At 36.3% G+C, this 22,899-nt stretch overlaps 1 protein-coding gene across 1 annotated transcript; it reads right to left on the reverse strand.

Annotated features, from left to right (window-relative positions):
• Positions 1 to 4,961: 4,961 nt before the first annotated feature.
• Positions 4,962 to 19,719, reverse strand: LOC104399714 (transmembrane protein 180-like). The gene is made up of 6 exons (XM_010014970.1): positions 19,567 to 19,719; positions 18,057 to 18,791; positions 15,032 to 15,186; positions 13,654 to 13,737; positions 12,514 to 12,657; positions 4,962 to 5,091 (listed from the first exon to the last, which is right to left on the reverse strand). The coding sequence occupies exons 1-6, from the start codon at positions 19,717 to 19,719 to the stop codon at positions 4,962 to 4,964; spliced, it is 1,401 nt and encodes a 466-aa protein (XP_010013272.1).
• Between the last annotated feature and the right edge of the window lie 3,180 nt (positions 19,720 to 22,899).

A 22,899-nucleotide genomic window follows, 5' to 3' on the forward strand; every position in this document is an offset into this window, starting at 1 on the left:
TCATTAATCAAATTCCAGCAGAGTATGGCATCAGGGCTATCGTCTCTAATCCCTGAAAAATGTTTAACAACCAGAAGCAATTGGTATCTTTCCTTCTGATCAGATTTCAAAGGCTGGAGTTGAGCCCCTTAATTTCCTGGTAAGGATGACACTGGAAGTCAGACCATCATGGGATCACAGAATCACCTAGGTTGGAAAAGACCTTTCAGATCAAGTCCAACCGTTACCCCAGGACTGCCAAGACCACCACTAAACCATGTCACCGATCCTGGCTTCTAGCTGGAAGATCCTCTGATTAAGCACTAACCACATCCAACCTTGCTTATCCTGGGAAATCAGCAAAACCAGAGCAATAACAGGATATTGCTAGAGGATTTTTTCTGTTCAGTTTATTTTCCCTGACGTTTAACCTCCTCAAGGAAAGTTTCTGACATAAGAGCTTTAGACAGTTTTCCACATGAAGATTTTTTCTTTCCACTACCTAGATGCCATTTTGGTCTATTTCTTTTTTATTTGGTTTGGGATTTCTCTGCTTTCGATGTATGTTCTTGTTTGTAAAGACAGATTAGTTTATTTTTTTTCCTCCAGGAATAAAACAACTTTGTAATCAAAATCCAAACTGACAAAAGCTAAATTTGCTGCTTTTTAAGCAAGCATCTGCACACAGTGTGTAAACCAATGAATAAAATTGCTTCAGGTTAGTTACATGTTGTTCACAGGGAAACATATCTTAATTTTATCACATGTAAAATACAGATAATGAATTACACACCAAATAACTTAAGAAATGTGCTAGCTTTTGTCTTTGCATTGTAGGTATACAACCAGGGTATGTTTTAATGAGATTTTTCAAAGTTCCAACCCAGTGTTGCATTTATCATTAATATTCTACTGTGGTAGCTGTATATGAAGCATATTTTTCTCTTGACAGGCTATAAAGAACACACTATTCATGCATATTTAGGTAGTAATTTTTATGTATTGTCATTTGCATACAGGCTGGTGGAATTGTAGCCAATTGCTGGACAATCTCAGAAAACTATTTGTTGTATGAGTGTGTGCATGTGTCATTCCAAGCAATCAGTGTGCTGGGAGAGGATTTCCAGGAAATAAAAAAAGCATCACTTTCTCCTCAACTATTTATTTAGTGTTTCTTTTTTCTCTTGGTGGAAAAATTCCTTAATCAACTGAATACCTAGAGCCCAAAACGTCCCAAACATACCCAGAGGTTTTAGTACACCATTTAGGTTGTGGTGGTCAACAAGGAGCCTGGTCTTCTAGAGCAGGACTCGCAGTGACAGGGCTGGTTTTACAGCCTCACATACTCCAAGATGTAAATCTGCAATTTTCCTGAACAAGTTCAGCAATAAAACAACTTTCCCTTCTATTACTTAAACAGTAGTAAGAAAGTGATTATGAAAAAGGTCTTTAAGATAAACAAACATAGACAACTATCTAAAATCCTCTCCCACAAGGGTAACCCAGGAAGCCCAGTTGTGGGTCTATCTAACCCTCTAAGACAACTCCCCCCAGTCTCTGTTTTACGTTCTTTTACAAAAGCAGCTAGAATTCTTCTGACTGCATGTACTACTGAGCTTTTTCCTGAGCTAGCTTAATTTTATAAGAAAGAGTGCAGAAGTATTGTGGAGATGTGGCTTATCTTAACTGTTCCTTCCCTTCCTCCCTGTCTTTCCTGACAGCACCCATTAAGGCTGCACAACCATATTCAAATGTAAACATCCTACTAGCCATGTCAACACAGTATATTCATGAATTACTGAGCAGTTCCAAAATCACAGTACAGCAGGAGACTGGGAAGGTCATTTTGTACAAAACAGAACAAAGGCCTGTAAGCTCCACAAAACAGAAATTATGTTTTTCCTACTTAAATATGCTTTTGTTGTCATTGATTCAATGTTTTCACTCTATCACTAGCCATATACTGTATTACTACTATATTAGACTAGCATTCTATAGTATCTATTAGATAATATCCTTTTAAATCTAGAAGACACTTTTACCTATAGGTTGTCAATTAAGACCCAAACTCTCAGAATTTATAGAGAAACTCAAAGAATGGGATGTAAACATCAAATTTTCCATTCTCTTAAGTTATCACAGCATTTCATATTTTGTATTAGACACACTTAAATCCTCTTTATCAGTTATGAGACTATTTTAGACACTCTTAAATTATCAAGATTAAATTGAGGCATTTTTCCAGCAGCAGGACTTCAAGCTCAGATACTGTAAGCTAATAAGGAGAGAAAGCAGACAAACCAGCTGTTGCTGGACACTGAACTTTTGCCTTTGATCATCCTGTCTTGATTCATGGCCAAAAACAATCATGTAGGTTTAGCAGAGGATAACAATGTTTAGTGGGTGACAGAGAAATGGAGAGTAAGCGACATCAATCATAACATACTGCCAACCTTTCCTTTTAATAAGACTACTGCTGGAATTTAAAGCTGTTTTCCAGTCCTCTTCTGGATTGACTATTGGTGTAATGAAAGCCACTTTTTCCCTGCCCTTTCGGCAAGAGAAATAGAAGAGACGAGTGGAAGAATAATAAATAATTTGCAAAATTATTAATATTTTACATATTAAATAATTTGTATTGTATTTCTCAGATTTGTTTTCTAAACTAGTTTATTCTACACAGTTAATCTCTTCTATCTTAAGGCTGTCTTGCTCAGAAATCTTTGACTATTTTCCTTAATTCTAAAGCTGCAGAAGTTCATAGAAGCTATTCAAACTGTGCCTTCAGTCTATCAAGCCTTCCTCCTTTCTTATTTCAGCAAATAAAATGGTGTCTTTGCCAAACATTTCCAAGAAAAAACAATAATTCTGATAATTTCAAAGAATTCTTGGTATAATTTTAACTCTAATACCACTTACTTGTTTTCCTGTTGTATAGCACAGCACTCTCCCAGTTGTAGACTATGTTCTAATAACTTAATATGAGAACTAAGTAATAAACAGTCATCTAAGAAACCCTATTTGTGGAACAGTAACATTTTCCCCTAGCAAAATATATATTCTATGGGGATGGGATGAACAAAGGAAATTCTGAAAATACAGAAACAGTAAAAAAAAAGAAAATTATTTTATTTATTACCATTTTAAAGGAATTATCAGGGAGAAGACTTTCATAGAATGAATCAAAGATTCCTTGGGCTTTTGCTCCTTCTGCTTTTCAAGCACAAAATTCATACATAGAGTGCAGTAGGTCTTCTAAAATTCAGAATCTAAGCACACAATCCATGTCTATCTGCTCTGGTATTTGTGTAAATATTCTTTGGATTTGTAAATATAAGTGATGCTAGAATGTGTACATAATGCTATTAGCATGTACAATGCAAATGAATAATGGTATCTGTGACAAGATAGAGATAAAAAACAGATAACACAGTTTAAAACGCCATCACACTTCTGCCTTCTTACATTTTAACGTGTATCTTCATATTCCTATCAAAGGGTTCATTTGGAATATCTAAATATTTAACAACACTATCCCATTTTTTCACTCCTCACTTTGAAAGCACTTTGCACTTCAAAAAAGGCAAGGAAATACCATTGTTTCTAAGCTGCAAATATAAAAGCAGAGGCACAAAAGACTCTTTTTTTTCAATACTGGTATTTCCAGTCTCAGGCCTCTTCATTAAATTATGCTTGTGTCCACCAAAATGTACTCTTATACTCCTTTCTCGTTCCAACTACCTACTGCGATAAATGTACAGCCTTAGAAATGAGCTGGCTCAGCACTTAAAATCAGGATACGTACAATGCATCTTGTACTTTCAAGTGACTGGCACTCTGTAAGAAAGGTGCTTCTAAAATTGTTTGCCCAGGCAAGACAAAGAACAAAAATGAAATTATTATTTTATACTCAAGCTATCTATCATTATGCAATTACATGCTGGATATATTGGAGGAAAAAACCATGCTAATTTATCTTATCATTACAATCTGTGTGAAATAAAAAAGAGGATTCAATGTTTCTGAAATTCTGTCAAAATAAACTTTTATAAAAATCACAGGATCCATTTAAAAGCTTAACTGGAAAGATTTTGGCAATAATTAGTCAGAAATGAATTAACTTCAACTGTCAGCACATCAAGTGAGTTTGCCAGTGTAACACTACTACGCAGGTAGAGTTTGATTCAGTATGCGTACACTTAGAGTTGTCCAGCTAAACTGAACACTACTATATCCACACACTAATGTTCTCCTTACCACAATGACATTCTGTATGAAGTACTGACAATATGGTACCTTCAAAATAATCTTCCCCTTTAAACCCAGAAAACTGCACCTACCTACCACAACTAGAGACACTCGGAAAGCCAGTGAGGATGTATGGATCTTTTTCTGAACAGCATTTTCATCTTTTTCTTCTTTAGCCTTACACAGACTTCTACAAGGTAGTTAACTGCTCTTGGGTCTTCCTGTGGTAGATGTCGGATTTGCCTTGATACTGGTTAGCAACACATCATCTAAATTTTTCTTGTCATCTCTTTGCCATCCATGATGGGTGTCCACCAGGCTCTTCCAGATACACGTCAGAGATCTCCCATTTTATCAGTATGGCAAAATTAATCCACCATCTTTCAGCAAGCTGAAGAAAATACAGTTCCCTTGAATTCCAGGTGCTGGGTTGGGATTCCTTTAACTGATCTCCGTTCTTCAAAGCAGTTAACAGTGACCAGTATATACCAGAAACAGCTTTATTTAGTAATTAAGGATAAATCCCATTAAAGAAAAACGAGTGAACTAGAAAAACCTCTGTGCAGGCTCAGCAGTAAGGCTTAATGTGGTCTGTGTTACAGTCTACGTAGGCTGAGGAATGCATCTTCATTGAAATGGCTCAAACTGTGTCTGGTCTAATAGTCCATTTAATGCAATTTTGCTTTTTCACATTTAGAACATACTGTCTGATTTACTGACCAACTGTTACAAATTTAGTGTACAGCTGTCATATGACTATTCTGGATTGAAAAGGGAGCCCACGCCAGGATCTGTACGACTGCAATGCAGAGTGGAACCAGACAGATCAAATAGAACATGGCATCATGAAGACCTAAAAACAAGCTGGTGAAGAAGATGAAAACACAGCTTTCAAGGTGAAGAAGATTAACTTTCATGGTCAATTCACAACAAAAGCATTCACATTATATACACATACACAAGTTACTGTGTACAGTCAACCCTAAAAACAAGTATCACAGATATCAAATGCACTTCAATTATATTTTCTAATTCTACATACAAATATGTACTTTATGTTGTTTGCTCCTTTCATAATAGCTGGGAGGAAATTATGTAATTAATACACAAAAAATTAATTTCAATACACTGTAGGTAACCCAAGAAATCCTGTTCACTACTTTAGTATACATCTGTATTATGTAATATAGAAATCAATTTAAGCAATATAATCCAATTCTAGAACAGAGCATCTGAAAAGCTTTAGTAGGACTGAAAAATCTGGAAGAAAAGCAGAAAATGGAAGCAAACATTTTAATATGAAATTATTTTATTTAAGTTAAAATCTGTGCTTATAGCTATCCAAATAGAGTGTTGTTACAGTGCTGAGTGTTAGATGGAAGTCTGGATTAATGCACAAAATTCAGGTATGCCGTAAAGGGCTATTTGAAATATCAAGCCTTATTTCATTTTGTTTTAAAATAAATTATTACAAGGTAATACAAACCATAAAAAGCATACATATGAAGTTAAAACTCATTCTCATTTATTCTCTTGGATGTATAGTATTTCCTTACCTAAATCTCTAAGGAATAAGAGACAAAAGCATCAACACATATGAATAAAAAAAGGAAAATATTGGACTTATTAAATGAGTTCCCTTTTATGAACAGTATGGTTTCTGACAGCTCAAAGCATATGGTTAGGCATTCATCTAGTAGCTAGAATCATTATCTACAGGCTGGCATTCTGTTAATTATTGGATTCTAATTACTAAATATCAGGAAATTCAAGTCAAGCTGAGAAACAGCCCCTAAATGAACTTTCTCTTCATGAGGCAGTTTATATTATTTTCTTTGTCATTCAGGGATGAGTTAGGAGACTCACAGAACAGCTATGGATGTGATCCAAAAGAACTGAGATCTGTGAAAAAAGTCTTGAGCAGGCCTTTGGATAAAACCTAAGCATTTCTCTGAATCAGAAAAAAATCCATTCATATCTCACTACATTTAACAGAAAAAATGCTTGCAACCTCCATCATAGGCCAGATTTATTCCTTAGTACATACACACACTCATACAATGATCACAGTTGATCTTAAGTCATGTACATGCTAATGCTACATAAGAAAACAAAAAATCACAGGCTCACAAGTGAACTATTCAATCACTTGGGCAACTGAAGTGATTTAAGACTGGAAGTGTTCACTAGTAGGTCATTGGTCCACAGCCAATGCTTATAGGCAGTGACAATAATTTACCATTTGGATGTTGTTTACTGGCCTGTATTCAGTTGCATCTTCAGCTCACCTACAAGTAAACACCATGCATACCCCATCTGCCAGTAGTTAACTATATGAGCAGTGTCAGCAGGGAGGCCACAAACAGATTACTTACCTAGCTAAAGATGAAAACAGCACTAAGACACAGTTAACAGGATGTTGGGGTTGTACTTAGCCTGTTCTGCACGCTAAAGAGCAGTTTTCAGTAGTAACATTATTCCATTATGTATGGACTTCAGGAAGGACAAAAAAAGAAAGAACATCTGCCAAATTACTCACACTGGTGCAATCCTGATCTGGTTTCACTGGAACAATATTAGTTTAAGAAAATAATATTACCCATTGTACTGTAAACCCCTAATTTACTGCAAGAATTATGAAAAATATCTTTAGTACAGAGAACAAGGAATGGGAAAATATTTCATTAAGGGACTGGGATAAATCAAGAGCAGAGTTCAGGTTTCATTATAGTAACAGCTGAACCAGTAACTTCAGAAATTTCCATGTCTACATTTTTTTGCACACACAGGAATAAACCATAAAATCTTTCATAAACAGCCTTAATAACACTCTGAATAGAATGTCATATACTACAGTAATTCAGTATGAACGTATTAACAGTTCAAAGTGCCTCCAATAAATAATGAAGAGTTGCTGTCAAATTACCGAGTTCTGAAGAATGAATTTGAAAAACACGCTTTCAAGAGAAGCTACCTGCAGTTGTAGTGGCTCTCCAGAAGAGGGAGATTTTAAACTAGGTATCTTTTCCATAGCCAAAACCAAACAAAAAAACCCCAAGCTGTATGGGGCAGGTAATGCTTTGCCCTGATATTGGACAAAAAGAGAAAAAAACATCCCAACAAACCAGGACCGCTCTATTCTGCAAGCTACTGCTCAAATTTTAGAGATATTTAAAAATACTCATTAAACTAGCTTCCACTACAAAATGCTTACCTGATGTGTAGTGACCGAATTCCCCAAGAATGTGGTATAATGTGTATATTACTGTTATACAGAACCATGTGTAACATATGGAATTGTGTGCAATATATTGGCCAACCTCATGTGTGAATAAGGTTACACCAAAAAGGAAGACAACTTCTGGAACAGATACACGCTATTCATAGCAGAAGTCACATGTCGGAGTTATGATATCAGATGTGAAACCAAGAGGTACTGGATTGCTCCTAAGGAAGAAGACATCATTGTGACTAAGAAGCCACACTGAGGCAGAAGTAAATACTCGTAATGCTAAGTAAGAAGCTGATGATGTGAATGGTCAGTTCAAAGGCTTTGGTACAGAGGAAAAGCAAGACACTCTGGGTCTGTGGAGTGCCTGGCTTAATCCAGTAGTGGAATCACTGTTCAGCAATAACCATTTTCACACTTCAGATAAATCTTAACAATTCAACTGGAAGTGTTATGATACCTCACAGATAAAAGACAATGGGGACTGAATTTTCCTTTCTTCTTGACTCTTACTCTTTCTTCGTATAAAACCTCTCCACTGTCCTACCAGCTTGGGTGTGCTGCAGAATACAACCATAAGAGAGGCACCAAGACAACAATGAACTAGTCTCAAAGGTCTTCTGGGATAAGAATTTCACTTATAACATGTTAGTTGCCCTAATAAACTACTCAGGGAATGTGGTTGTTACTGAAGCAAAGAACATACATGTGCAGATTGCTCAACAGCATGATAGCAACAGATGACAGGCAAAGCTTAAAACCAGCAACTTATAGTTGGTTGGTACTCTTAATGGAATTCTGGTGCTCTAATGAAGCAATAATGAAATATCCTTATCATGGGGGATGTCAAGGAGCTATCACACAGATGAAGAACCAAAATGCAATCACTGGAACGATGAAGAAGTGTAGATGAGGTCATGTCATCTTACAGACTTTTTGCTGGAGGCATAAGAATCAGAAGATACACGAATGGTCTCAGCAGACAGCTCTTGATACATAGATTTATCTTTTTTTGATACAGGGTAAGATGAGCACCAAAGAGCATATTTATGAAGGCCACTTCTGAAGGCAGTATGCTATTAATAAAATCCTATAAAATTTGTAAGATAAATTAAGTAGAGGAGAAAAGACAGACCCTTCCCTGGAAGCTCTGACCTTTTTTTTTTTTTTTTTTTTATGTGCAAGTTGAAGTCATTCAGAAAGTTTCTGAGCTCCAGCATTCCATGTGGTCTTGAGTAAGGAATACATCAAGAAAGGAAGAATGAGGAAATGAAATGACAATATTACACAAAAATAAGTGTTAACAAGGATGTTCCATCATTTTCAACAGTAAACTCATTGCTGGAAAATGTGTTTTACTACAGCAAAAGCCTGGAAAATTGCTGAGAATACAAAAACACACATTTCTCCACTCATTCCACAGAACATTAATATTAAAAACATACAACACCCCCCCAAGCTAAACACAGGTAATAAGATGTATCTTATTAAGATTATTTTGCTTTGTAAGAGCATCTGCAAAACATGTGAAAAAAACCTAATGGGACAGGCAGGATCTGTATATAAAAAGCAACTGCCTGTCTGTAACATATCCATATTTTCACTATCATTAAATACTGGAACAATCATTCCAGAACCATGGAATGATTGAGGTTGAAAGGGACTTCTGGAGGTCATCTGCTCCAAACCCCTGTTCAAGCAGGGCCACATAGAGTCAGCTGCCCAGGACTGTGTCTAGACAGCTTTTGCATATTTCTATATGCAGTAAAAAGGTGTTTCCTGATGTTCAGAGGGAATCTCCTGTGCTTCAGTTTATGCCCACTGATCTGGTCCTGTCACTGGGCACCACTGGAAAAAGCCTGAATCCATCCTCTTTGCACCCTTCCTCAAAATATTTATATATATTAAGATCCCCCTCATGACCCTTCTCTTCACCAGACTGAACAGTCCCAATTCTCTCAGCCTTTCCTCATAGATACTCCAATCCCTTAATAACCTTTGTGGTCCTTTGTTGGGTTCTCTCCAGTATGTCCATGTTTGTCTTGTACTGAGGAGGCCACATTTGGACACAGTGCTCCAGATGCAGTCTCATCAGTGCTAAGCAGAGCAGAAGGATCACCTCCTTTGACCTGCTAGCAATACTTAGCCTAAAGCAGCCCAAGATAATGCCATTCTTTGCCTTTGCTGCAAGAGCACATTGTTGGCTCCTGTTCAGTTTGGTGTCCACCAGGACCTTTTTCTGCCAAGCTGTCTTCCAGCTGGGTGGCCCCCAGCACATACTGGTGCATGGGGCTGGTCCTCCCCAGGTGCAGGACTTGCATTTGTTGAACCATGAGGTTCCTGCCAGCCCATTTCTCCAGCCTGTCGAGATCCCTCTGGATGGCAGCATGACCTCTGATGTATCAGCCACACCTCCCAGTTTTGCGTCATCAACAAACTTCCTGTGGGTAATGATCATCCAGATCATTAGTAAAGATGTTAAACAGGACTGGACCCAGTATAGACCCTGAGGATACACCACTAGTGTAACTACTAGTTACTGGCCTGCAATTAGACTTCATGCCACTGATAACAACCCCCTGGGCCTGGCCACTCAGCCAGTTTTCAACCCATCTCACTGTCTTCTCATCCAACGTGTATATCGAAGGCTTTTCTATGAGGATCTTATAGGAGAGAGTTTCAAAGGCCTTGCTGAAGACCAAGTAGACAATATCCACCACTCTTACCTTGTCTATCAGGCCAGTCATTTCATTGTAGAAGTTTATCAAGTTGGTCAATTATGACTTCCCCTTGGTGATGCCATGCTGACTACTACTGATGATTTTATTGACCCTAATGTGCCTGCAAATGGTTTCCGGGCTTAGCTGCTCCCTCATTGTTGCTATGGTTTAACTTTCCATATTAAGAATTTTAATTTTTTATTAAGAAAAAATAAGTAATTTAGAATTCAGCAAATAGCTTATGGTTTTGGACTGCATCTTCTCTCTCCTCCCAGTAAACAACATTGAAACTCTAAGACACATTTATTCGGGGCCCAAACATTTTGTTAATGCAGAATAAAGGTTCTCTGTGCTATCTTTACAATTCACTAACACTATACCTAATGAAGTAAATGCTTTCCAGAACTCTTAATAGATGTTGCCAGCTTTGGAGAAGGAGGAGGGACAGTGGAGCTGAGATTGTACTGGCATGCATGAGAACACTTCATTATATGTAATTCACGTGTGATTTTTTTTCTTTCTTCCCAAACAGTATGAGCATATTTTAAGCAACCTCCTATATTCAGTTTCTGTTTGACCCCAACCAGCTTTGTCCTGAGGCAGGTGTATTTTAGCTACCTGTCTATGGCTGAAATCTGAGATAGATCTGATAGGCTTTTAATATGTGTAATTTTAGCTCAGTCAATGGTCTGAGTACATTGCCATGGGCAAACTGACTCCCTAGAAACAATCTTGAGTAGTCTGGTCTTTGTGGACTCTATGGTTCACACAGTAGTCCAATTGCAAAGCAAAGGCCATGCACATTCACACATATATATACAGAAAATGCATGCAGACTGCTTCAGATTTAAGAAATTATTTTTGAAGGGATGGGCAAAAGAAATATATTTCAGGTGCTCTTTGATTAATGGATCTCAGCTTTGTACATATATGCTGTTTCTTGCCCTAGTTAAATAAACCAAAGTTCAGCATGACTCAAGTGAAAATACAGGTTTAGAGACTAAGCATTCAAAGTATTTCAACTCTCAATGTAAAAAATATATTGCTGCTATAGTCCAGAGTCTATTTACTGGGGAAAAAAAGATTTGTAACTGCTGTGATTTAAAATCCATCCACAAAGGTATCATTTCTCTGATTGAAAAGGGTAAGAACTGCAGGTTTTATGTTTTAAATCTGAATTTCTCTGAATCATCAAGATTAATATATTCAGCCCTCTCATATCCACATCCAGTTCAACCTATCACTCTTCTGCAAAAGAAAAGATCACCCATCTTATTTGACATTATAATGAGGTTCATATCCTCTTCACATCATCTCACTGGCTGGCTATCTACAGAATGCATTAAAATAAAATCAACTGTTCTTACACATAGCCTCAAAGTTAAGCCTTCTTTGCTTGTGTCAGGATGCTTTTCTGAAGACCACCTGTTTCTTTTCATGCCATGCTTTTACTCGTACATTTCTCTAGAAAATTCCTCAAATACGACACATTCTGTCAGCCACAGGTGACACATGACCAGTCCTTTCTCCTTCGAGAGCTCTCTCCACAAAAGTTCACATACAATTGCCTTCTATGTATTTCTTAAAGTTTCTACTTAAAATTTAGGGAAGTGATGTAGTTCTCAGGATATTCATGTTGTTTTCTTAAGCAAATCCTAATCAAGACTGATTTTTGCCTTTTAGCCCTGAATTCAGTTATATTGCCACTTCCTCTTGTTGGTCATAAATAAACAGCCTTTGACCCTTTCAGTGTACTGACTCCCTCTATATTTGTTTTTATAAAAGCCCATGCATTTTCAATGTGCTAACTAGCAACCTGTGTATTAAGGTCTCCATGGAATGCAATGAAATCATTAGCATTAGAATGGTAAGTAGTACTGAAGCCAAAATTATACTCCCACTTGAGGCAAAGTCCCTCCCTCTGGTGATTATCCTGCTTTCTCTCAAACAAAAATGTATCTTAAATGCAACCTTGTTAGATTTATGTATTTAAGGAAGTACGTTTATGAGATGAACAAAATACAAAAGCCAGGACGACATCTATCTTTAGATGATCTCAAAGATTTTTTTTCTTTTTTGCTTAGAACAGGAGGTGGTCAACTACTGAAATGTATCCTTTGTGTTTCAAAATTAGGTAGATACCCTCAAGTGTATTGTTTAGTAAATGATTCCTTTAAAATCCATTTCTACTTCTACACAGATAAAAGCAACTGGAAAATATTTTTAAAGCACTCATGCTTTTGAAGTGCAGTTGATGCAAACTAATTGCAGATTAATTTGCTTTTTAGATTATTTCATGTTAATTTCTATGATTTAAAGTATCCCTTTTGAACTCACCTTGGATCAGGTTGAGCAACTTCATTATTCAGGTTCTCGTATCCAAATTGATTTAGTATTGTAACGACAAGCATTGGAGCCAAAGATTGGGCAGGCTTGGTAAATAAAGCATTGGTGCCAAAAACCATAGAGGAAAGTGGAGATCTAAAACAGTTAAGGAAAAAACCCCAAATGAATGCACAACAGAAACTTATTAGTATATTAATTATAACAGTGATTTTAAAAATCCTTTTAATATGCAAATGATAACTGGTATGATACTTGGCTTTATATAGTTCACCCATTATAGCAAACAGAAACAATTATCATAATGACATTTAAATTTCTTTGGAAATGAACAGTAATAAACCTCTGGTGTATGTGTACAGCATGGCCCCAGTTCTGAAATGACTTGCACTCAAATTCAACTTTGTGCACACAGACTAATAACTGAAGTTAAGTTAGACTGAGCAATGCCTGGAGAATTAATTACAGCTTCAGAATTTACATGCATGAGGCCAGAAAAGGAGGCATTTTTTTCTTCATGAAAGCAATAGCTCTCATGTTTGAGAGGCAAGTCCCTTCATACAGTGACCAGGTTTGAATCTGCACTTAAATAAATGCTGATGGAAGCAACAGGAAGTTACCTGCACTTTGATAAAAATCCGAAAGATCCATGAGTTGTAATATGCTACATCACAGCAGGTTTTATTAATTTTTATTTCAGAGAGATAATAGCGACCAGTTAGACTTTGACATTTACACTTTAAGCAGCACAGGCAAAGCTTTCTAAGCACCTTTTCCATGTTAGAAAGGACTTATTCAGAAAATTCCATAAATTACAATAAATGCATATGATCACAGAATAATTCAGTTGAAGCTAACAAAACCAGAAACAAACAAAAAAAAATTAAGGACTTGGCTTATACTATAATATAATTAAAACTAGAAATTACTTAATAATTTGTTTCAATCACTGTACTGAATTAGCCACAGGAAACTTCAGTTTCCTTAAAGATAAGAATAAAGTTACTCTTACAAAAACTACTTCTGTGTCAAGGATCCAAGACCATTTACTATCTTTACCATGATCTAACTTATGGGAGAGTAACATGGTAAATAGATAGGCTATTTACAGAAAAACAGTTCTGATGGACATACCTCCGCTTGTGCTTTATTAAATCTGCATCAACAATATCTGCCAAAGGCAAATTGAACAGACTAAATGAAGCTTGCACAATTACCCTAAAGAAAGACAAAATATTTAAGATGATCAGAGTTCTTATATACACTTTGATAATGAAATCGTAACTGACATTCTAACACATACACCCCAACGTTGACATTTCCACAAACACACAGAGACTTCCTTTAAAACTCGGTGATTTATCTGTTTAAACAACAGTTCTGAAACCATTATTAGATCTATTCTTAACTGAGGATTACTAAGCAATATGCAAACCTAAAAGATAAGAGGTTTTTTGCTTTTTTTCCCCCCGGACACTGGTGCAAAAGGTCATAAATATTTGCTTGAGATTATCAGTAAATGTCATTTAAAATGACATGGAGAAAAGAAGCATCTGAGAAGAAAGAATAACTGAAAATTTCTTCTTGAAATCTGAAAAGGACATGAACATTACTGGAAAGACTATATGAAAGACAAACTTCCAAGTGGGAGAATTAGAATACTAAAAAGATTTTATATGCATTCCTATATATGTACTTACATTGTATATATATATATATGCCTTTAAACACACACACACACAAAATCCAAATCTTAACACACTGAAGCGAAACCATAAACTCAAATATTGCTATTTCTATGTCTTAGTACATTTTGGGTGTGATTAGCTTTTATTTAGAAGAGGCTTTGAACAATTAGCACTTCAAACATAGAGTCTTTAGGTACCTTAGAGGCTTTTTTTCCTGCGGAAACCAAAATATATCTTCACCATTTAAGGTATGCAGGTAATGAAATTCAATTTATTGTACACATAGTTCAGTGTTAACAGTAGGCCATGACTGAAATACTGAAAATAAGAATGAAAACGGGGAAAAAAAAAAAAGATGAAGAAAAGAATGGTAGGAAAGAACATGTAGAAAGAAAGCATTAGAATAGAAAATTAAAAAATAAAAACAAACCACTAACAATATTCTGATACAAACAGGTCTTTCTTTTTAAATAAGAGCTTCTCTGCTGAGATCTCTTCTGTCTCTGTGGATGAGAAGAGATTCTGCTTCCCTTGAATCTCATGTTGTAGCAGGTAAATGGTTGGAAGCGTGTGGCTGCAAACCTTAATCACTGTTCATACTTCAGACTTTTTTTTTTTTTTTAAAACAGAAATTAAAAGCTGAAGTAGAATAAAATGAAAGCTGAAAAAAAATTGTAACTGGAGTTTCGACTTTCCTAATAAGTGAAACAGGACGGAAAGAAAGCCATAAAAGTAGTGGCAAAATCTTCATGCTATTAAAAGCAAGTGTCCACTGTTAGAATTATTTAAGCTGTATCTATGAATAGGGAAGCGTATTTACTTACATGTTTGTCATGAGATAAAATGCCAACAGATAATAGTGTTCTGACCCTAGAAGAAACATGACAGCAGCAGCTACTCCTTCAAAGTAAAAGGAAAACAAGATGATTCTGTAATAACCAAACTTCTTCAGTGAAGCATGATTGAGAAGAACAAGGCACTGAAAAGATAATATATACACATATGATTAAAAGTTAGAGTACAGTATCTCAGCATTAGGAGAGCTATAAAGCACAGACCAGATGTAATTTATTACTAACCATTAAGGAAAAAAAAAAACAAACAACCCAACAAACCAAACCAAAGCACAAACCAACCCGTTATTAAAAGTTCAATCCAAGTTAAAAATAGGAATTGAAAAAGAGAACTATCTACTGGCTCATTCTGTGCTACATCTACCACATAAGAATGATCTTTCACTCAAAACCAGCCAGCTGAGAACTACAATATACTGAGGAAAATACTGTTTCCCACATTGCCTAACTGTTATTTAATGCTCATAATCTTTATGTCTGTTATCCCTTAAACAGTTAACTTTGCAGTAATATGAACTGTAAACCAAGCATTTTACATTTTAACTGCTGATCAAAAATACTTTCAGTAATATTACTACTTTCACTCACATTTGTAGAAATTAAGCACAACTTTTAAGTTGATAAAGCAAGTTAGAGACTTTACTAGCAAGTAGAGAAAGGCAGATGCCAGTGGACAGCACATATGGCTACATTTTAATTCTGGCAACTGTAGCAAGCAGTAATCCAAGCGAGAAGCTGGTGATGGCTAAACTCATGAAAATGGTATTAAGTGCTGATTATAGTATAAACAAAGTGTAAGCTCTTCTCTATTGTTCCTCACTTTACACTTTAAATAGGACATTTTGTAATGCAGTATGTCTTTTCTATTATACGAGCCTATGTCACCATCCACATGTATGTGGTCCTCATCATTGTCACAAAAAATACAACCTCTATAAAGATACACGGTTTCCCCTTCCTCTGTGTTACAGAGACGAACAGTGTAATATTAAAATGAATAACAGGAAAGAATCCACCTTGTACATTTGTTCCCACATTTAAATGCTTTAACATAATGAATAAAACCAGGATACCACAGTCAGACAAAGATTACTGTGGCAAATGCTATTTTAAAGCAGCTCAAGTTTTCTACTTAAACCAGTGATCAGGGAACTTAAAAAAAAAAAAAAATCTGGAAAGTTGGTGCAAGAAAAAAATCTGCTTTTAAGAAACTTAAACATACTCCTCCCCTGGCTGTTTTCAGCCATTTTACAGAGAAGTTCCTACACTAGAAATGGCACAAGATTATTTAATGCCTGTTATTGTAAAAATCGTGATCTTGTCTCCCTGTAATTGAGAAATAACCCTCTCTCAGGAAGTACTTATGACTTTGAAAATTCCTTAATACCTGCATGTTTCCAAGTCTAAGACTAACATAATGACACAAATTTAAATTGTTTGCCTGTGTTTCATCAACCAAGTTTCCTTGTAGGCAGGTCTTATTCTTCACAACCTCTACTAAAAGGAACCAGAGACAGAAGTACAGGCCACTGAAGCACAAGTTCGTAAGAACAGGCTTTAGTTTACATGGGCTGGGTGCTTTTCCAGTAAGTGAAGCTCAGGACGTTGCCACAAGAGAATTCTCTTATTATATCTTGAGCTCAAAGGGACAAAATAAGGTCATAGCAAACACTCTACAGTTCAGTGACCTTCTAGACAAGAGTCTCTGGGGAGCAGAGAGAGATGTGTTTTCTGAAAGACTGTTGGTTTCACACTGTCACACTGATTTCATCAACAAAAGCGATTGGTATATATTGGGTTTAAAAATATTTAAACTTTCCTAACTTCTGTAGTTTCTGATTTATTTCCAAAGTTCATCAGCTAGTTGTTTAGTTACAGGAAAAAAAAAAAAATATATTAAAAAAAGACCCAAACCAGTGGTAAGGATAAAAGTTGAAATTACAGATATTTAGGAGTTATGGAATAAAGAAAATACATTTAGGATTTGTATGTTATATATGCAAAAGCCAAAACAGTAACTGAAGCTTTTACATATTACTTACTGAAACCTATTATCATTTAACAAACGTAGCAGCCTGATAGTCAGAAATTCTGAACACCATCACACCTATGAGAAAAGTCAGGTACTCAGGTTTGAAAGTGAAAGTTTTAAAAGAAGCAGTGAAAGCAGTTAGAAGGGAATGAACAGAATTTTTTTCTCTACTGCAGACAAGTATGTTTACATTCTGAGGTATGTATTTTTGCTGCTTTTCTTGATCTCACACATTACTCGTTTGGGTTCTCTTTTCTTTTCCAGGTCATTACTCCTCCCCCCATCCCTGTTTGGGGTTTTGAAAGTGTGTTGCTCTCTACTAAGCAAATATAGCTGACCAAGGCAGCAAACAACAAAATAAATGGGAATGTATTATGCTCCAAGAGCAGCTATTTCGAGTTTTGTTTGGTTCTCATGACCGAGATACCACATATTTTAACAATGCTTTTAATACCTAATAATTTTTTCTGGTGTTTTGTGCAGTTTATCTCAGAAACTTCCTGAAGAAGAGATTATTTTTTCATCCCTTATTAAAAATAAAAAATAAAGAGAAAAGAATCCAGAATTCTAGAGATTGTGCTCTTTGAAGCTTTTTATCTTGACAATGTTTTTCATTCCTTTATACTTAGGTATTATAAACCTTGTAGGATACAAAACATTCACTCCTTGCATGCTTACATCTTACATTCTTGTAAACTTATACTCTACCAGCCTGCCTGCCTGTTCTCGCTACCCCATGTTACCTTTAGGTAGCCTGTACATAGAGAAACTTTCTTCTTTTAAAACATTGGTGGCCTAGATTTGTTTCTTGATATGGAAAATGGTTTATGGTTTATAAATAAATTAATAATGGTTTATTATACAGCATGTTTCCAAGACAGTGTAAATGGATACCTTAAACTAATGAAAACTAGTAAAACACCATTTTTTCATATTTTGAAATAAAAAAGTGTAACTGCCTACCTGAGGACAAATAAAGCCTGCTCCATACATGATGCTTCTTATTGAGGAAGAAAGGACATCCTTAGGAATAAGATTATCTGCAAAGATCATCATAAAATTGTTGCAGAAGGCTAGGTGGAAGACTTGGAAGAAGTTCATGGTTACAAAAAGTAAGAAGTTTTTCTCTGTCATTATCTGTTTGGTCAATGAAATTACTGAGGACCAGGAGAGTGTTCCATCACCATTTTCCAGATTAGCATTCTCCACAGAGATTTCTCTCTGCTCGTATTGACTAGTACTGTATTTGCCCGTGTAACACATACAGGCTGTTGCTAATGCTGCAACCAAAACAGCGAAAGCCTGAAAATGGGCAAAATTTTCCATATTATCTGATATGAGACCACAAAAGAGAATGCTTGTTGAGCCAAGTAATGTTGCTACTTGGTTGTATTTAATAAGCTGAAGCCTACTTTCATGTCGCGTTGAAATCTCTGCAAAGAGCGCACACTGTGCTAGAAGCACAAACGTCAGCAAACCATCAAAAGCACATAGTGCAACAATGAGGTGAAGACCACTTTGCCAGTCCCCTTCTTCATAATGTTTCCAAGGAAACCAAGGAAGCAAAAAGGCTAATGCATATAGAGGAGCTCCATATAAGATTGAGAACTGGCGTCTTGAGCAGCATGAGAATGTGGAGTTATCTTGAATATACCCGAAAAGAGGATCATTAATGGCATTCCATATCATAAATACAACCTGTGACAAACAAGTAAGAAACACAACAGAATTTATCATTAGTGTGACTTTTCTGCAGAGGTTATACAAACACCGAAGTAACACACACCACGTTTATTTAAAGTAAATCTCTATTCAAAGAATAAAGAAAGATGAAAGCTCAGGTCAAAATAGTCTCCAGAACTAATTCTTAAAGGCGTTTAATGGTTTATAGTAATTTTGGAAAACAAGATGAAAAAGGAGGCAGGTGCCCAACTCTACATTAAATAAACCCATGTCTCTAAGACTTCACTCTTTCAAAAGCTTATTTATCTGAGCTTTCATCTTGCAAAGCCCAGATATTACTCTCACAGCAAGCAATTCAAAACACGAGCCGGCCCATTACTTTCAGGAGACCATTTACGACAAGAGTTGCTCACATGGATAATGACTTGCAGAGTAAAGGCAGTATTTAAGTACTTAAGCAGTCCATAGGAAAGCACTAATGTCACACATATCTATGGCGATGAGGTGCAAGATCAGTTTAGAAAATTACTTCAAGCTATCAAACCTTTTCATCAGTTAAAGTCTGAAGATTTTTAGTCTAAAGACTGCAAATGATGTGCTTTATGTGTATAAACGATGTGTTTTACTTCACTTGCTTATGGATTAACTAAATGTAAAATTAATTTACTGTATATCTATTTGTTCTGCATCCAAAAGTTAATTTGTAAGTAAAAATCCCCAACCTTACTGTGTTGTGGTGACACAGACACATAACACACCATGATAATCAGAATACTCCATTGTACCATACCTGTGCTTGATGAAATGCTGCTTCAGAAATTTTGTATCGGTTTAGGAAAAGCTTAACATAGTAGAAGTTAAAGATACTGTTCATCATTCCAGCACCTAACGTAGTCATGGAATATGCCAGCGCATTAGGATGAATTCCCAAAACAAACTTCATCTTCCACAAGTACAACTCTCTTCTTCCTCAAGTTACAAAAAAGAATTACAACAGTTGGTAGAATAATTTTCCAAATTAAAATTACATGGGAAATTTGCTTTTTCAGAGTGTGGAAATGGATTCTTAGATGGAAATTTCCCCATTCTTACTTTTTTTTTTTTTTTTTTTAAATGACAAACACACTCTACTGAGTTACAAGACACTGAGCCCAAAACTGAATAGATGGAAAATATTAAGAGATCAGTGACATTTCTAAGTATAACCAGCGCTTAAAAACTTAATGGAACAAGTAGACAAAAATGTAAAAGAATCCCTTCCTAACTGGTGCACAGACTCAACAGAAAAATCTACTACTGCTGACACTAATCTTGGTGTAGAGTTCAAATAATTGCATACATTTTAGCTCTTTCTTGCTAGCTACGTAGTTTTGTAATTATGGACTGTGTAGGCATGAAGTGGCGCAATTCATCCCCTTATGTATTCCACTGCTATGAATGTCAAATGCAGCATGCACTTCGATGAGTACTTCTTTCAGAACAAATAGCAAGTTTTGTCCTTATATTTTTAAATGTTAACAAGCCATGGAAGCAACACTTCAACCTAATAAATTAATGAGACATGAATAGAAACCATAAACCAATCAAAACACCTTTTAAGAGTTTAAACATTTTGATTGTGTAAAAGGCTGCATGTAAATAAAATCTAGCAAGTAACACATGTACAGCATTTTAAGCATGTCCAAATAACAAAGATTCAGCCCAAGAATACAGAGTTCTTTAATGCATCAAGCAAATCTTTAGCCAAAAATTTTTAAAGATGCTGACCTTTTCCATCTATCTAGCAATTAACTTAAGCATGCTTGGAATAAACTATCCCATGAAAATAGCTAGCTCCAGGGAACCTCTACCTTTTAAAGCTCAGTAGGTAGTCCTTGACCACATTTGATTCTATAAGCCCAGTACAAAAATACTTCTCCCAGGTATCTGTTTTCAACTGAGGCTTTATTCATCTTTACACCTGTTTGAAGGAAGCTGTCTGTCATTAACGTGGAGATATTTCAAGTTCAGATTTCAGCCTTACTATGCACACTAACTCCAGAGCTTTACAACCTACTTTTTGTCAATAGCCCACACTTTGCTCCTCTGCATGTTAATAAGTTTATACTAAATGAAATTTTCAAATATCCATCAAAACACCTAGTTTGAATATCTGCTTGTTCAGCTTGATAAGCAGATCTATAACCAACTCCACCTCATAAAAATGACCATGGAAGAAAGAGAAAATGAAAACCAATCCTGTTTCCAGCATTCCTGTGGCTTACAGAGTAGCTGAAGCCAGGCTGCTGCAAGGGAAGATGGTAACTTCCTAGTCACCAGGCAAGGGCCAGGCAAAAGCCAGAAATAGGTAGGGACTGGACAAGTGTCTGTTCTGGCATGTGATGTAACAGCAGGTTTTCAAACCCTGATGCAGAAAATGAACTCTTAAAGAGCAAATAAAACGTGGATGCATTTTTGCATATATATTTAAGATACTCCAATATGAAACAAGATGCAAAGAGGAGGTAACTTCACACTACAAATAAAAAAAAATATTAAAAAAAAAAATCAAACTCAAACTGACAACTTGATCCAAAGCTTTTCTAAGCCCAACTTATTTGTAAGAATATAACTGAATGTTTAGATACTTGAGGATGATTGCGATGTGTATTATAAAGCTGTAGAGAAAATTCCATTTTCAGGTGATGAAATTTTGCCTTTTTTGTTTAGTTGTAACAAGTGTGGTTTCGTAAACTTTTACTGAGAAACCTAAAGTGAAGATAAAGTTGTTGAAAAGATGCCCATTTGAAATGTTTGTATTTTAAAGTAAGTTTGATATTACTAACTGTGGAAGCCATTGCAGTAAGTATGTTACTGACCAAGTGTCACTTTAGGTTTTTAAGACATGCATGTTCAAGCCTTGACAAATATACTTAATGCGATTTATGTAGAAGACATTAGGGCTGTTGGAAAGGTAGACTTTCGTCTCTATTTCTCCCTGGAGCTCCTTGCTTAGGTCTTCAAATGGAGAACTGGGAGCTCTCCTTTTCCTCAAATTCAAGGAGCACCAAGAATAAAGTGCTTCACACTAAAACACTGCCAGCAAACTAACAGTAATTTCTCAAATCATGTTTGACTCAATTCCTTCCTACACACAAATGAAAAAAAAAAAAAAAGAAATCCCGAGTTTCAGAAAATTTAAAAGTAAAAAGAAACTTGAAATTTCTTCAATAAAAACCTTCTAACAACACACAAACAGGTCTCTGGTGCCATGACTAATTGTAATACGCAGGACCTGACACAACTCTTTACACTAATTGGTACATCTGGCCCTGTAACTTGTTTATGAAATATGTTCAATTATAAGTTGAGGTACCACTTCCTTCCCCAAAGATGCACTCTTTAATGGTACAACAATGAAATCACACATGACTACCCCCTCTCTCTTCTTAATTGTCAGCCTTTATATTGAGTAGGTTAGAGCACAGGTGTTGACATTTTGTGACTCAGAAGGCAGATCAGTCTAGTGGTTACAACAGTGTTAGTACAGCTGAGCCAAAAGAACAGACTGTTTAAACCAGTGAGACACTGTATGACATTACTTGCATTTCTCCCAGAGCTATATGACAATCACTAGAAGAAACTAGAGTATGAGCCTAAAGAAAAGTGGGTTCCCAAGCAATAGTTGATTTTGACTGAAGCACGCTCGGTGACACCATGGTCTGCTGTCCTGGATCCCAAACTGCAGCATACTGCTCACAGTCCTGACAAACTGGTCGGACACACGTATCTTCCTCATCTTTCTGCCATGACTGGAACCACATTAAGGCAGAACTAAGAATAAAGGCTTTCCTAGTCCCGAGGGGTAGCACTGAGAGGAAATGCTGCTGAAGCAGTGCGCGGATGCAAACACAAAGCACTTGCAGCGGGAGGGGAGGAAAAGCTGGTCGGGTGCCGCTACCCTCCCAGCCCGCGATGCTGTGGCTGCTCAGCGCTGCACAGCTGCGGCTCCTGGCAGGCATGGGGCTCCAGAAACTTGTACGGCTGGAAGTTTGGGGATGCTAATCTGTTAAAACTGGTCAAATCAACCCAGTTTTCCCTCAGCAGCTTCACAGATACGGGACACGGCTCCTCTCCCTTCTAA

Source organism: Nestor notabilis, unplaced genomic scaffold (assembly GCF_000696875.1).
Source record: "Nestor notabilis isolate BGI_N333 unplaced genomic scaffold, ASM69687v1 Scaffold33785, whole genome shotgun sequence".
NCBI classification, from domain to species: Eukaryota; Metazoa; Chordata; class Aves; order Psittaciformes; family Psittacidae; genus Nestor; species Nestor notabilis.